At 45.7% G+C, this 11,804-nt stretch overlaps 1 protein-coding gene across 1 annotated transcript; it reads right to left on the bottom strand.

Annotated features, from left to right (window-relative positions):
- Window positions 1–739: 739 nt before the first annotated feature.
- Window positions 740–10,634, bottom strand: LOC116709596 (serine palmitoyltransferase 2-like). Its single transcript, XM_032548236.1, has 12 exons — window positions 10,500–10,634; window positions 9,898–10,092; window positions 9,285–9,439; window positions 8,053–8,201; window positions 7,640–7,764; window positions 7,446–7,539; window positions 6,455–6,560; window positions 5,047–5,266; window positions 4,836–4,962; window positions 3,543–3,678; window positions 3,340–3,469; window positions 740–2,090 (listed from the first exon to the last, which is right to left on the bottom strand). The coding sequence occupies exons 1-12, from the start codon at window positions 10,617–10,619 to the stop codon at window positions 1,971–1,973; spliced, it is 1,677 nt and encodes a 558-aa protein (XP_032404127.1). The 5' UTR covers window positions 10,620–10,634; the 3' UTR covers window positions 740–1,970.
- Between the last annotated feature and the right edge of the window lie 1,170 nt (window positions 10,635–11,804).

Below are 11,804 nucleotides of genomic sequence, written 5' to 3'. Positions count from 1 at the left end.
GTGGACTTTAAATGTGAATATACAGAAAATGTCTGGTCAGTGTGTCTGTGGGCCCCATACGGGTTCTGCTTCAGCTGGTGGGTCTCGTTGTAATTCTCAACCTGTGACTCAAACACAGTAAAACCAGTTTACCCAGGTTCCTCTGGGTAAACTGGTTTTACCCAGAGGAACCAACAGGAAAGTCCATATGGGCCCCATCTGTGCAACAGTTTATTTCCGCATTTAATATATGTTTCTGATCAGATTTGGACAATGGAGCAGTGACTTGGACTGCTGCCTTGCAGCAAGAAGGTTCTGGGTTCAAATCCCACTCTGGAGTCTGTGAAAGGCTGGAGTTCACACGTCTTCCTCCCACAGTCCAAAAACACGACTGTTAGGTCAGTTAGTTGCTGTAAACATTCTCTGGGGATGAACGGCTGCCTGGCTGGTCGCTTTGAGACGGAGTCTTGTCCAGCGCAGACTGACAACACGATGCATTCAGACAAAGTCTAGAAAGTTTCTGGTCGGGTAAAGTATTTCTACCCAACCAGTATATAAGTATATAATAAAGTATTTCTGATTATTCAATCGTCATCTTTGTCTGAACGAGGATGTCCAGTTGCAGTTCTTGGTGGCTTGATGTACTTATAGTTAATCTATCAAACGTGCTGTAATCTCATGAAACTGTTTCCAATGTTGTTACAGATTAATGTAGAGAATAATGAAGTAGAGCAGTTGTAATAAAGAGGCTGCAGGCGTCTCCAGATCTGTATTGTTTTAATGATGTGCTGATTGAACTGGAACAGTGGCAGCTCATATATTAACAGCTCTGGAGCATCTTGGATGATGAAATGCAAGAAATTAGTCAACAGAAACACATCCAGCGCTCACAACTTCGGGTAAAGACCAAAAATAAAGATGCTCAGCATTTTCCAAATCTGTAAAAAAAATGACTTCAAGGCACTAAAATCCATCAGAGAACGTCTGGATCTGAACCGAGACGGACAGAACCGAGACGGAGGAAACCAGCACAAACACCAGAGGCCAACAGTCCAGCACAGTGGTGGAGGAATGATGGTCTGGGCTCGTTTGAACCAGAGCATCTTGCTGTCGATCACCAACTCGTCAGTCGGTGGCTCCGCCCATCTGCATCACCTTCAGCGTTTCTGCCTCTGAAGCTTCAGGTGTGGAAGGAAAGAATCCGTCCAACTGGACAAATATGTCAAAATCTGGAACATTAACGATACCTGAAATATAACATCCTGCTCAACACTGCCCCCAAGTGGCCCTTTGTGATCCTTCGTCCTCTAACATCGTAATCTGACATAATCTGCTCTAGTCATCTTGAAACTGTTTTATAATCTGGGAAAGGCCAGAGCAGTTGCTGGGATTTAATGTGCAAACTCCAGAAACTGAAATAAGATTTATTTGCTTTTTACCAGAACAGGTTCTGATCTGAAGTTTGCTGCTGTTTTTTCATGGAACAAATATCTTCATCCTTCAAAAGCTCAGCATGAAAAGAAACATCCAGATCCTGAACCTTAGACCAACCAGATGAGATGAGATATGAACACATCACTCATCGAGCAAAACAAAGCAACAGGAAACTATTTTGTTGGTCAAACATCATATTTTACAGACAGATGAAAAAGCTCAGCTGGAAAACATCCAGAACTTTCAGCTGAACATCAGTAGTGGTTAAATGACAGCATCATTGGTTTCTGTAACGTGAAGCGACGGCTGCCTCCAGAGACTCACCCTAACCCTATTTAACCCTATAGAGACTCACCCTGACCCCTAACCCTGACCCCTAACCCTATCCTGAAAAACACAGAATGAGAAGAAGAGGAGCTTCTTTCAAGCTTTAAGGCAGAGTGCAGTGAGAGGCCAGGATGTGGCTGGGTGGGGTGTTACGGTGAGCCAGGGACCGCAGAGACAACATCTCCATCCTGATGGAAGACTTGTGATGCATCTTGACCTTTGACCTGGCGTTAGTCATCGACGTCCTCGTAGACGCCGTCATCAAAGGGTCGTGCCCCAGACGGCTGGATCCTGTGACGCGAATACTTGAGCTGAAGAAGGTCACCGACCTCGCTGATGGCACTCAGCGCCTGTGGAGACATTTATGACTAAATGTTTCAGCTTTTAGCCTCAAACAGAAACATGCTGCTCTGACGGCAGCCAGGAAATGGAACATCTTAAACATCAGCTTCTATTCTTCAGTCTAAGCTGAATATTTGAATTTTTTTGGTTCAACACAAATATTGAAATTGTCTGGATTGTTATTTCCTCAGCGGGTCATCACAGAGGAACCAACAGGATGTTGCAGTCAGAGTTTCCTTCTCTTGATCTGAGCAGGAAAACCTTCAGAGCATCGTTTTGTTTTCCCAGTCAGACTGAACTGGACCAGAAAGAGCCTCTCGTTCACACGACCCGTATCCTGCGGCTCGGCAGTCGTGCCAAAATTCAAACTACTGCATAACCAGTGGAGGATGCGTTCTTGTTGCAGAAGAAGCCAGCGCTGTCCTTCCACTTAACTTTCCATAGCTCTCTGAGTAGGAAACCTCTTTAGCAACGACTTCCAGCCAAAACCAGAACATTTCTGTTATGTTTGGTCTGATCTCTCACGTTAACTTTCTTTGGCAACAGGAAAAAGCTCCAACCAGCATGAAGATAAGAGTTTATCCCAAAATCAGCCAAAACCATAAAGAGATAAAACGTTGGCCCCTCCCACCGCCTGCTGCCTTTTACAGCCTCCATCCATCGTCTCTCTCCATGTGAAGGCCAACACATTTATGTGGTCAGCAGGAGACGCATGAAGATTAAAGGATTCAGGGTCACGTGTTCATGTGGATCAAGAAAACGAAGATCTGATCAGAGGAGGATGAAAGAAACAGAAACAACTCAAAGCAGGAGAGGAAGACGAAGCCGCTCTTCCTCTTCACCTCTGCTGTTTTCACAGGAGAAGAAGAATCGGGTTTGATATCGGTTTACATGTTTCTGATCCATCTGAACATGTCGACCCGATCCACAGGATTTGACTAGACCTGTGTGTGAGGTCCAAGCCCAGAACCGTCAGAATATTTCATTTCTCCTTCTACTCCAGAATCAATCTGAGAAACAGAATCAAAAACCTCAACGAGCTTCAGAGTCTTATTTATGTTTGAACCACAGCAGCATTAATGCATCTAAAATATCGGCTATTTTGTGGAATCAATAAATGTGATGTTTGTAAATTCGTGTGACTTTCCTCTTCAGCCGTTTTTCTCTGTGGGTTTTTGAACCTGAAGTTTTAAATTCAGAGGAACGAGGATTTGCTCAGAAACAGAAAGGATGAAATCTGCCGCCGCCGTTTCTCACCTGGTCCAGCAGCTCTCTGGAGTGAGCCGCCGACACGCAGAAGCGCGCCCGCGACTCGATGATGGGCGTGGCCGGGAAGCCCACCACCACCACGCCGATGTTTCTGCTCAGCATCTCGCGGCCGAACGCTCTGACGGGACACACAGGAGGGAAACATCAGCGCCCGGCGGCCTGAGGTCAAAGGTCAGCAGCTGCAGCCTCACCCTATCTTGGCGGGCATGTAGAGCATCATGGGAACGACGGGCGAGTCGTCGTTCCCGTAGATGATGAAGCCCATTTCCCGAAGTCTCCGTCGGAAGTAGGCGGTGTTCTGGGCCAGCTGCCGGATCCGGTCAGAACCTGGACCAGAACAGACAAGAGCAGCTGACAATCTGTAGAAACAAAACACACCCTGACGTTTGGTAGAAACTAAGTACACCCTGCTGGCAGAACCACCTTCACCATGCTGGTCCAGTTGGTTCTGTTCAGGTTCCTGGTCAAAGGTCAGAGCACATCAAACCAATGTCACTTAAATCACTTCTTAAGACTCTTCTGTGCCCTGACCTTTGACCCCACAGGAAATGCTGATTTTAGTTTTGGGTTATTTTGTTTTCTGCTTTGCTGGTTATGGATTTTTAAAGTGTGTATTTTCTATTTTCATATTTTATATTGTGTCTTTATTTGTAATTTGTAAAACATTTTTTGCTAAAACCCCAAATAATTATTTTCACTAGTAAAAAAGTGACAGATTTGTCTGAATGGAAGCCGGACTCGTCGTTCATAATCCAGATTTCAATGCATGTCGTTTACATACATCTGCAAAAAGTCACCAAGCGTCACTAGAATTGTTGCTCTTTTTTCTAAAGTCACCAGATCCGTTGCTCACCAATGTTTTCAAACAAAACAAGTTGCTAGAAGTCGAAATAGTTGCTAAATATAGCAACAAAGTAGAAATATTAGTAACAATGTCTTCCTGACCACAGCCCCGCCCTCAGGGCCACCTGGCCCCGCCCTCTTTGATGGAGTTATTTTTTATTTGTCTGGGAGACGGTTGTCTGTAAATGTCTGTCATTCTGTCACTGCTGTAAAGGAACGGCTTCCTGAATTCAGCTGATCTGGACCTGAAACATTAAAACACTCCAGCTGATCAACATTCAGGAAAAATTATGGGCTGAAAAAGAAAACCTTTCCGAGAACAAAACCACAGGCAGGTGATAAAAAGATGTGAAGTAAAGCTGGTTCCTGATTTTACTGCGCTGTGCTGACCCCTGGTGGCCACTAGTGAGACTGCAGGAGCTGATTCTGGAAGAAAAACCTTCCTAATAAATTACTTTATTTCTTTAATTTATGAGCTCTGACAGCTCCGAAAATTATTAGTGTGATAAAATAATTGTAACACTCTGTTAGTTATTGCAATTATTATTATTCACGTTAGAAAATGAGCATTTATTGCACTGAAAGGAAGAAAATGATGTAAATGACATCGCTAACGGGAGAGAAGCATAAATAATGCGTACCAATCGTTGTTCCGTCTTCTCCCATAATGCACTTCATAGAAGTGATGATTTGCTCCACCACAGGAGGAGACATGGAGGTGGCGTACACGGCGCTGTGGGAGTGGCAGCGCAGGTAATCGATGAGCTCCTGCAGCACAAACCAAGCAGCTGTAACCGGACCCAGTTCTGCTCAGACGGGCCAGCGCGGCTCGGGTCTCCTGCAGAACCTCACCCTCTTCCCTGCGATGTAACCCCCTGCGGCTCCGAAGCTCTTGGTGAAGGTTCCCATCATGACGTCCACGTCTCGCGGGTCGAGGCCGAAGTGATCCACCACGCCTCGCCCCCTGGGGCCCAGGGCGCCGATGCTGTGGGCCTCGTCCAGGTACAGGTAGGCCCGGTAGCGCCTCTTCAGGGCGATCACCTCCGGCAGCCGCACTATGCTGCCCTCCATGCTGCAGGAGCAAACAGGCAGAGAGGTCAAGCAGGTTCTGGAGGGTCAGAATTGTCTGATCTGATGCAGGAAAACAGACCCGACTCAAACAGACACAGTTGAAATAATAATAACAACAGGAATCAGCTTCTCATTTTTCTTCCAGATTATGCTGGATAACTGCAGCAACGTTCAATATACCAACAGCTTCACTAGACAAACACATGAAAACAGCTTCAGTCTGTCCAGTCACTGCAGGAGTAAAATGAAACTGACAGAATGGGTTGAATATCTGTAGTTTATTATCTGGTTCCTCAGGTTCTGAAGCAGAACCTGCAGCAGGACCTGCAGCAGACTGGGAGGAAATCTGGGACGGGTTTTTCCCCAACTGAGCAGAACTGAGGTTACATGAGCAGAACTTTAAATTCTTCTACCAAAGTTATTACACACATGTTCACCTTCAAGGATGTTTCCTGATGCGTCACATCTTTGAATAAAAGCAAGACACAAAGCAGCGCATTTATTCTTGCAATATAAACATTTTCTGGAAAGCGTTTCATCTGATACCAGAGATGGTTGGTAAACGGTTCCTACTAATCGGCTCCAGACTCTACATGATGCAGATACTAAATCTTTGCTGGTAATTCTCTTATTTCTGGCCAAGAAATGTAAACTAGAGAGACGGTCAGCATCTCGGGCCCCTACAGCTGATATGTGGATCTCACAATTATCTCAGTTGAAAAACGGAATCATGATCTTCATCAAAAGTCCAACAGATTCTGGGGATCTGGAGCCGAATGCAGTCTGTCCTACAAACTGTGATACCAACTGGAGACGAGGAATGACCTCTGACCCTTTTGTATTCTTTACATTCAGTGCATCTCTCACTCATTAGGGGCCCAACAGCAGGGGAGCGTTAGGGAACCATCAGGAGGGGAGTGTTAGGGGCCCAGGAGGAGGGGAGCATTAGGGGCCCAGGAGGAGGGGAGTGTTAGGGGCCCAGGAGGAGGGGAGTGTTTATTGGCCCAGGAGGAGGGGAGTGTTAGGGAACCATCAGGAGGGGAGCATTAGGGTCCAAGGAGGAGGGGAGTGTTAGGGAACCATCAGGAGGGGAGCATTAGGGTCCAAGGAGGAGGGGAGCGTTTATTGGCCCAGGAGGAGGGGAGCATTAGGGGCCCAGGAGGAGGGGAGTGTTAGGGGCAGGCCTCACCTGTAGATGCCTTCCACCATGATGAGGATCTTCTTCCAGGGCCGGTGGGTCCGTGGCTGGCCATGAACTATAGCTTCTCTCAGCAGTTTCTCCAGGCTCTGCATGTCTGTCAGACAGAACCGCTCCAAATGAAACAGATCAGCATGAAGGATCCAGCAGACAGTAAAGCCACTGACAGGGAGACCGCTGAGGACGCATCGTCTCTGGGGTTTATCACACATTCAGACCGTCTGATAGATGGTTCTGTTGGACTCTGTCCACCCGTGGACTGAAGCCTCAGTATATCTGAACCTGCAGGAGTATCTGCCTTCCTGGGATCCGACCCACATTCACCAGAACCACAGCCTTTCGTTTTCTGTTTTCAGCCCCTAAAGTCTGTGCAGAATTTGGAAAAAAGGCCTTAAAATGAGTCGATGACTTGATCCGATGAATTTGGGTTCTGCCCCTTTAAATACACATTCAGCTCCTCTGGTGAGGCTGAAAACATCTGACTGTAAATATTTTGTCTGGTTTTAAATCAGAGTTCATGTGTGTGAATGTCAGTTCTGCTAATGCTAAAGCGCTAACTTCAACATCTTGATATCCATGTCGCCCCCTGGAGGCCCAAATCTATCATTACACACTATAAGGTTTGGACCTCAGGGAGTGAGACTCAGATTATTTTTAATATCAATTAACTTCCATTTTGTGTCGTTTTCTGCCGACCTTCTCCTGCTCAGTGAATGAACCACATGATAAATGAACTGAATTAAAACGGAGCTTTTCTACTTATTCAGGCCAATCAAAGCTCATTTACACACCAATACAGATCAGCAGGCGACTCCAGGTGAAAAATGTCTTGCCCAAGGGTACAGAAGCTCTAGCAGCTTCACTGTGGAAGATGACTGACAAATCATTTCAGCTGCTAGACGTGGAGAGAGAGCAAGGCTTTCAGCAGATAACAGGAAGATGCTAAAAGCGGTTTAAATGTGAGCTGTGATTTGTGACTCACTGTTGTGTTTGAAGACCCTGATGGTGGAACCGGACAGTCTGGCTCCGAGGACCAGAGAGGCGTGGTTCAGCTCGTCACTCAGAATCAGGCAGCCCTGCAGAGTTAAAGCCCTGGATGTTCAGGATCCACCGTTCCTGCATCTCTCTCTTAAGCATGAGAAGAAATGTGGAAGATGAAGAGCAGAGTGGCCTCACCTTGCCAGTCAGAGCCGGGATGTTCATGGAGTTGGTAGCGAACCCCATCCCGAACGCCATGGCCGACTCCACCCCCAGAAACCTGGCCAACAGGTTCTCCATCTCCTCATGGATGTCCAGGTTCCCTGAATCACAAACATTTAAAAACCATCTGAATGATCAGCTGACCGTCGGAGAGGAGACAAATAATCATCAAGTTAACTGGACTCTGGCTGCTATGGAAACTGTAAAGAAAGAAACTGAGAGAAACAGAAAGCAAAGAAAGGTAGGAAACGTTTCACTGAAAGCTGGAACTAAAAGGTCAAAGGTCGCCCAGGTCTTAGTTTAGGAACCTTTCTGAGGATGTAAAACCTCTGGTCAGACCTGGAGGGTTTTCCCTGCAGCATTGTTAAAACTCTGCGGCGTGTTTGTACCGATCTCCTGCCGGGTGCTGGCCACTCCAACGCCGTACGCCATGCTGACCTCGGCTGCAGCGTCAGCACAGCGGCCCGTATTCTCAGCGAAGCCCAGGTAATTATAGGAGCCCAAGTTAATGACGGCCTTCACGGTCCGGCCCGTGTATCTGGGAGGAGAGCAGAGACACAGAGGGGAGGCGGTGAAGGCAACTGGGCGCATTACACCTGCACAGCTGGAAGTACACCTCAGAACAGGAGAGACCAGGAAGGCTCCTGAGGAGGTCAGAGGGCACGATGGTGAAGGGAAGGAAGGAAGGAACGGACAACAAGGAGGGAAGGAGGGAAGGAGTGGAGCTGTGGGACGTTATCAGGCTTCAAGTTTCTCCTCCAGTTTTAAAAATGGTCAAAATGTCCAAACAGTAAAATGTCAGTCATCAGACTACAGCTCAAACTTTACACCGAATGCATTTATAATCTCACCTGGCTTCTAATGTAGCTGCTGGACAGATGGATCCAGTCCATGTTGTTTAACTGGACCAAATACTAACGAGGCGCCGGCTTGTTACTCCTGTGAACTCTGACCTGACCACAAACCAGCATCATCGGCCATGAGCTCCTGCAGCTACGCTAATTAGCCATGTGGCATGTTTTGGGTCAGACGGGCGGATCGCTCTCTGAGCCAAACTTTGTTATCTCAGAGTTTTTCCTGCGTCGCTTTGCTCTGATGGTGCAACATCTTCATAGCCACAGCGCCAGGCAGCCGCTGGCGACTGAACGGTTACAGCCAAAAACTAGCAGCAATAATTTGGGTCCTTTAGCTTTAGTTTTATTAACTGTTATTAATTTATAAATATCACGACTTCAAACTACTTAATTAGCAAACTAAATATTTGTTTTACAAACTAAATATTGAGATAAAAACCAAAATATTTAGCCCAGTGCTAAGTATTTGATTTGTAAAGAAATTATTTAGCTAGCTTACTGTAGCTAAATATTGATTTAAAAACTAAATATCTGACTCAGAGTAAATATTGAGTTCACAAACTAAATGAGTAATTTGAAACTAAATATTTAACTCAGAGCTAAATAAATACTTAGCTAGCTCTGAGTTAGCTGGATATTTATTTTATTCATTTAGTTTGTAAAATGCTGCTCACCCAGGACCTCCTGGCTTTAAGGCGGCGCTGCGTCCACAGAGTTGTCCAGGTCGCGGGCCAGAAACATGCTCACTGCAGAACAAAAGCACTCACTCAAAGGTCCAGTTGTAGTCATGGGAGACCCGGTCCACCAGGTCCATCTTGGCTCCTGGAACGCTGCAGATGGGCCTGTTCCAGTTGTCCCTTATCCTCATGTAGAGGTTCCTGGTGTAAAAGTTCTCAAAGTCCTGGTAGAGCGGCACAAAGTCCTGAAGAAGGGAAGGAGACGGAGCAGGAGTTGGAGGACGAGAAGGAATTTTATCCCAAGGCGTCCAGGTCCAGATAAGACCTGGCAGCTGCCAGGTCTTATCTGGACCCGCAGCCTGCAGGAGGTCAACACCAGGAACTGGAGTTTTATCCACTTGTTTCCTAGAAGAAATCATGGGTGACATCATATCCTTTAAGTAACGTTGTGTCAACAGCAGCTTCCTGTCTCCATACCTTCAATCTGAGAACCAACGGCGTTCACCGTGAGACGTTACTGAGCTTCACTGCTGCTACACAAATCTACAGAGGAACTCGGCTGGCGCTGCTGGACGGAGAATTCTGAACTATCGAGTTGAATCAAAGCAACTGCTGGATGTGTCGCTTTAACGCCGACTGTGCAATTGGTCATCCGGACCTCAGAACCGAGGCGGACAGGAGAATTTCTCCTGCTCCTCCTCACCTTCTGCTCCTCCTTCTCCCTGGTGATATGGCACCTCTCGATCTTCCAGTGACGCAGGAAGTCCCGCAGGTAACCGAAGACTGTGAGGATGCCGTAGCCCATGTAGGTGAGGACGGCCACCAGCATGGGCGTCTCCTCAAAAGACTCCAGGAAGGGCCGGTTGTACAAGCCACCATGATGCAGCGCAGCATGGACCTGCAGGAACAAAGGTAATTTTATTTATATAGCACATTTTCAGCAACAAGGAAACACAAAGACATCATCATCCTCAGCAACTTAAGCAAACATTTGATTAGACTCTATTGTTTTGTTGACATTCATGTCTCAATTAGAGCAGATCCATCATCTCCGTCCTCCAGCGTGAAGCAATAAACATCAGAACCTTTTCCTAATTACTAGATCTCTGTTTCACAAGAGCCCATTAATAGAGGCTCATTAAATATTCTGCTTTCAGGGCAACAAGGCTTAGTACTGCAACCCAAAAGGTTATTCACAACCAGAGTCAGAGCACAGCCAAGTTACAGAACCAGCTGACTCAAAGCAATGAGGAGATCTTCTGTGTATCTGAAGCTCAAACATGGCAGCCGAATGAGGCTACAAACCTCTGCTAAACCAGGAGACCTCGCCGGTAAACGGCCACTTTCTGAAGGCAGGAAACCAGGAGGGATGTTGGACCTGCTCTGTTGGAAAGTCGCCAGAAATGCCTGCTGAGGTGAGAACATGGCTGTCAGGTATATAAACGTGACAAAAGGTATAAATCCATTAGCCGCTCTGATTAAACTCATAAAATGTATCAGATATTTCACGCAGGTTAAACCAGAAGCTCCTGGTGTCAGCAGATAAATTTATTGTTTTGTTGATTCACCAAAGTAATCAGTGAATCGTTGACCTGCAGCTAGAAGGTCAGCTCTACTGGACACCTGCCAGGAGAAATCTCTGCACAAAAATACTGTTTTGTCTCATGATGTTGATGATGACAATTATCTTCTGAAATTGGTGCAAAAAAGATAAATTAAAGCCTGACTGTTTGGCCACAAAAATCAGATTTTTTAAAATTTCTGGTTAAATCTGTGAGAACTGAGTTCTGGTCCAGTTTGCACTGGACAGGTTTGGCTGCCAGAGGAGGGAGGAGCTGCTGAGGCCGTGAAACGCTCCTCGCTGTCGTCTTATTAAAATAATAGAAGCTCTCTATGCCAACATCATTTCGTTTCTGCTGCCTTCTGGATCTCCTCTGCAGCATGTGACTGGTCATGCCTCTCTGGGTCAAACACCTGAGGGAGCTGGAAGCCCGTCATGTGCATGAGCGCTGATCGGCCCAGGTCCAGCAAACCCTCCCTGTTCCTGCAGAACATCACCTCCATTTCTAGGATCTTAAACTTTGGACAATTTATTTTTTAGGCTCAAATTTTCATTGAAATGTTTTAATCTTCTAGAAAAATAACATAAAATGTTTATCTTTTAGTTATATTGCATTTTTTTTAAATTGTGTTATTAAAACAAGGATTTTAAAGTTGACAAAAACACAAGAAGAGTAAAAAAAATTAATGAAAATGTTTTTCTTTCAAAACAAAGTTGATTTAAACCATTTTACGTCTTGAATTTAGAGTGGTTTCAGAAAACTTTAATCTGATGTTTGTCTCATTTAAATGTGAATTTATGTTACAGCAGAACAGATACAAGTAAAAAATAAAGTAAAATGATGTTAGTATTTTTAATTGAGTTTAATTGAGTTTAATTGAGCCTGTAACACGATGGTTTTCTGTTTGTTCTCATCAGAATAAACCGACAATAAATCATCTTTTTAAAGACAAACCGTGCCACGGCCTGATCAATCAATGAAACCAGAACAAACAACGTAGAAAGGATCCGGTTACAACAGCACAGAGTCATCCTCTGGTGGAACATGA

This window comes from Xiphophorus hellerii, chromosome 19 (genome assembly GCF_003331165.1).
Source record: "Xiphophorus hellerii strain 12219 chromosome 19, Xiphophorus_hellerii-4.1, whole genome shotgun sequence".
Classification (NCBI taxonomy): Eukaryota; Metazoa; Chordata; class Actinopteri; order Cyprinodontiformes; family Poeciliidae; genus Xiphophorus; species Xiphophorus hellerii.
The sequence above is the reverse complement of the archived record's forward strand: the minus strand, read 5'-3'. Positions and strand labels throughout refer to the sequence as shown.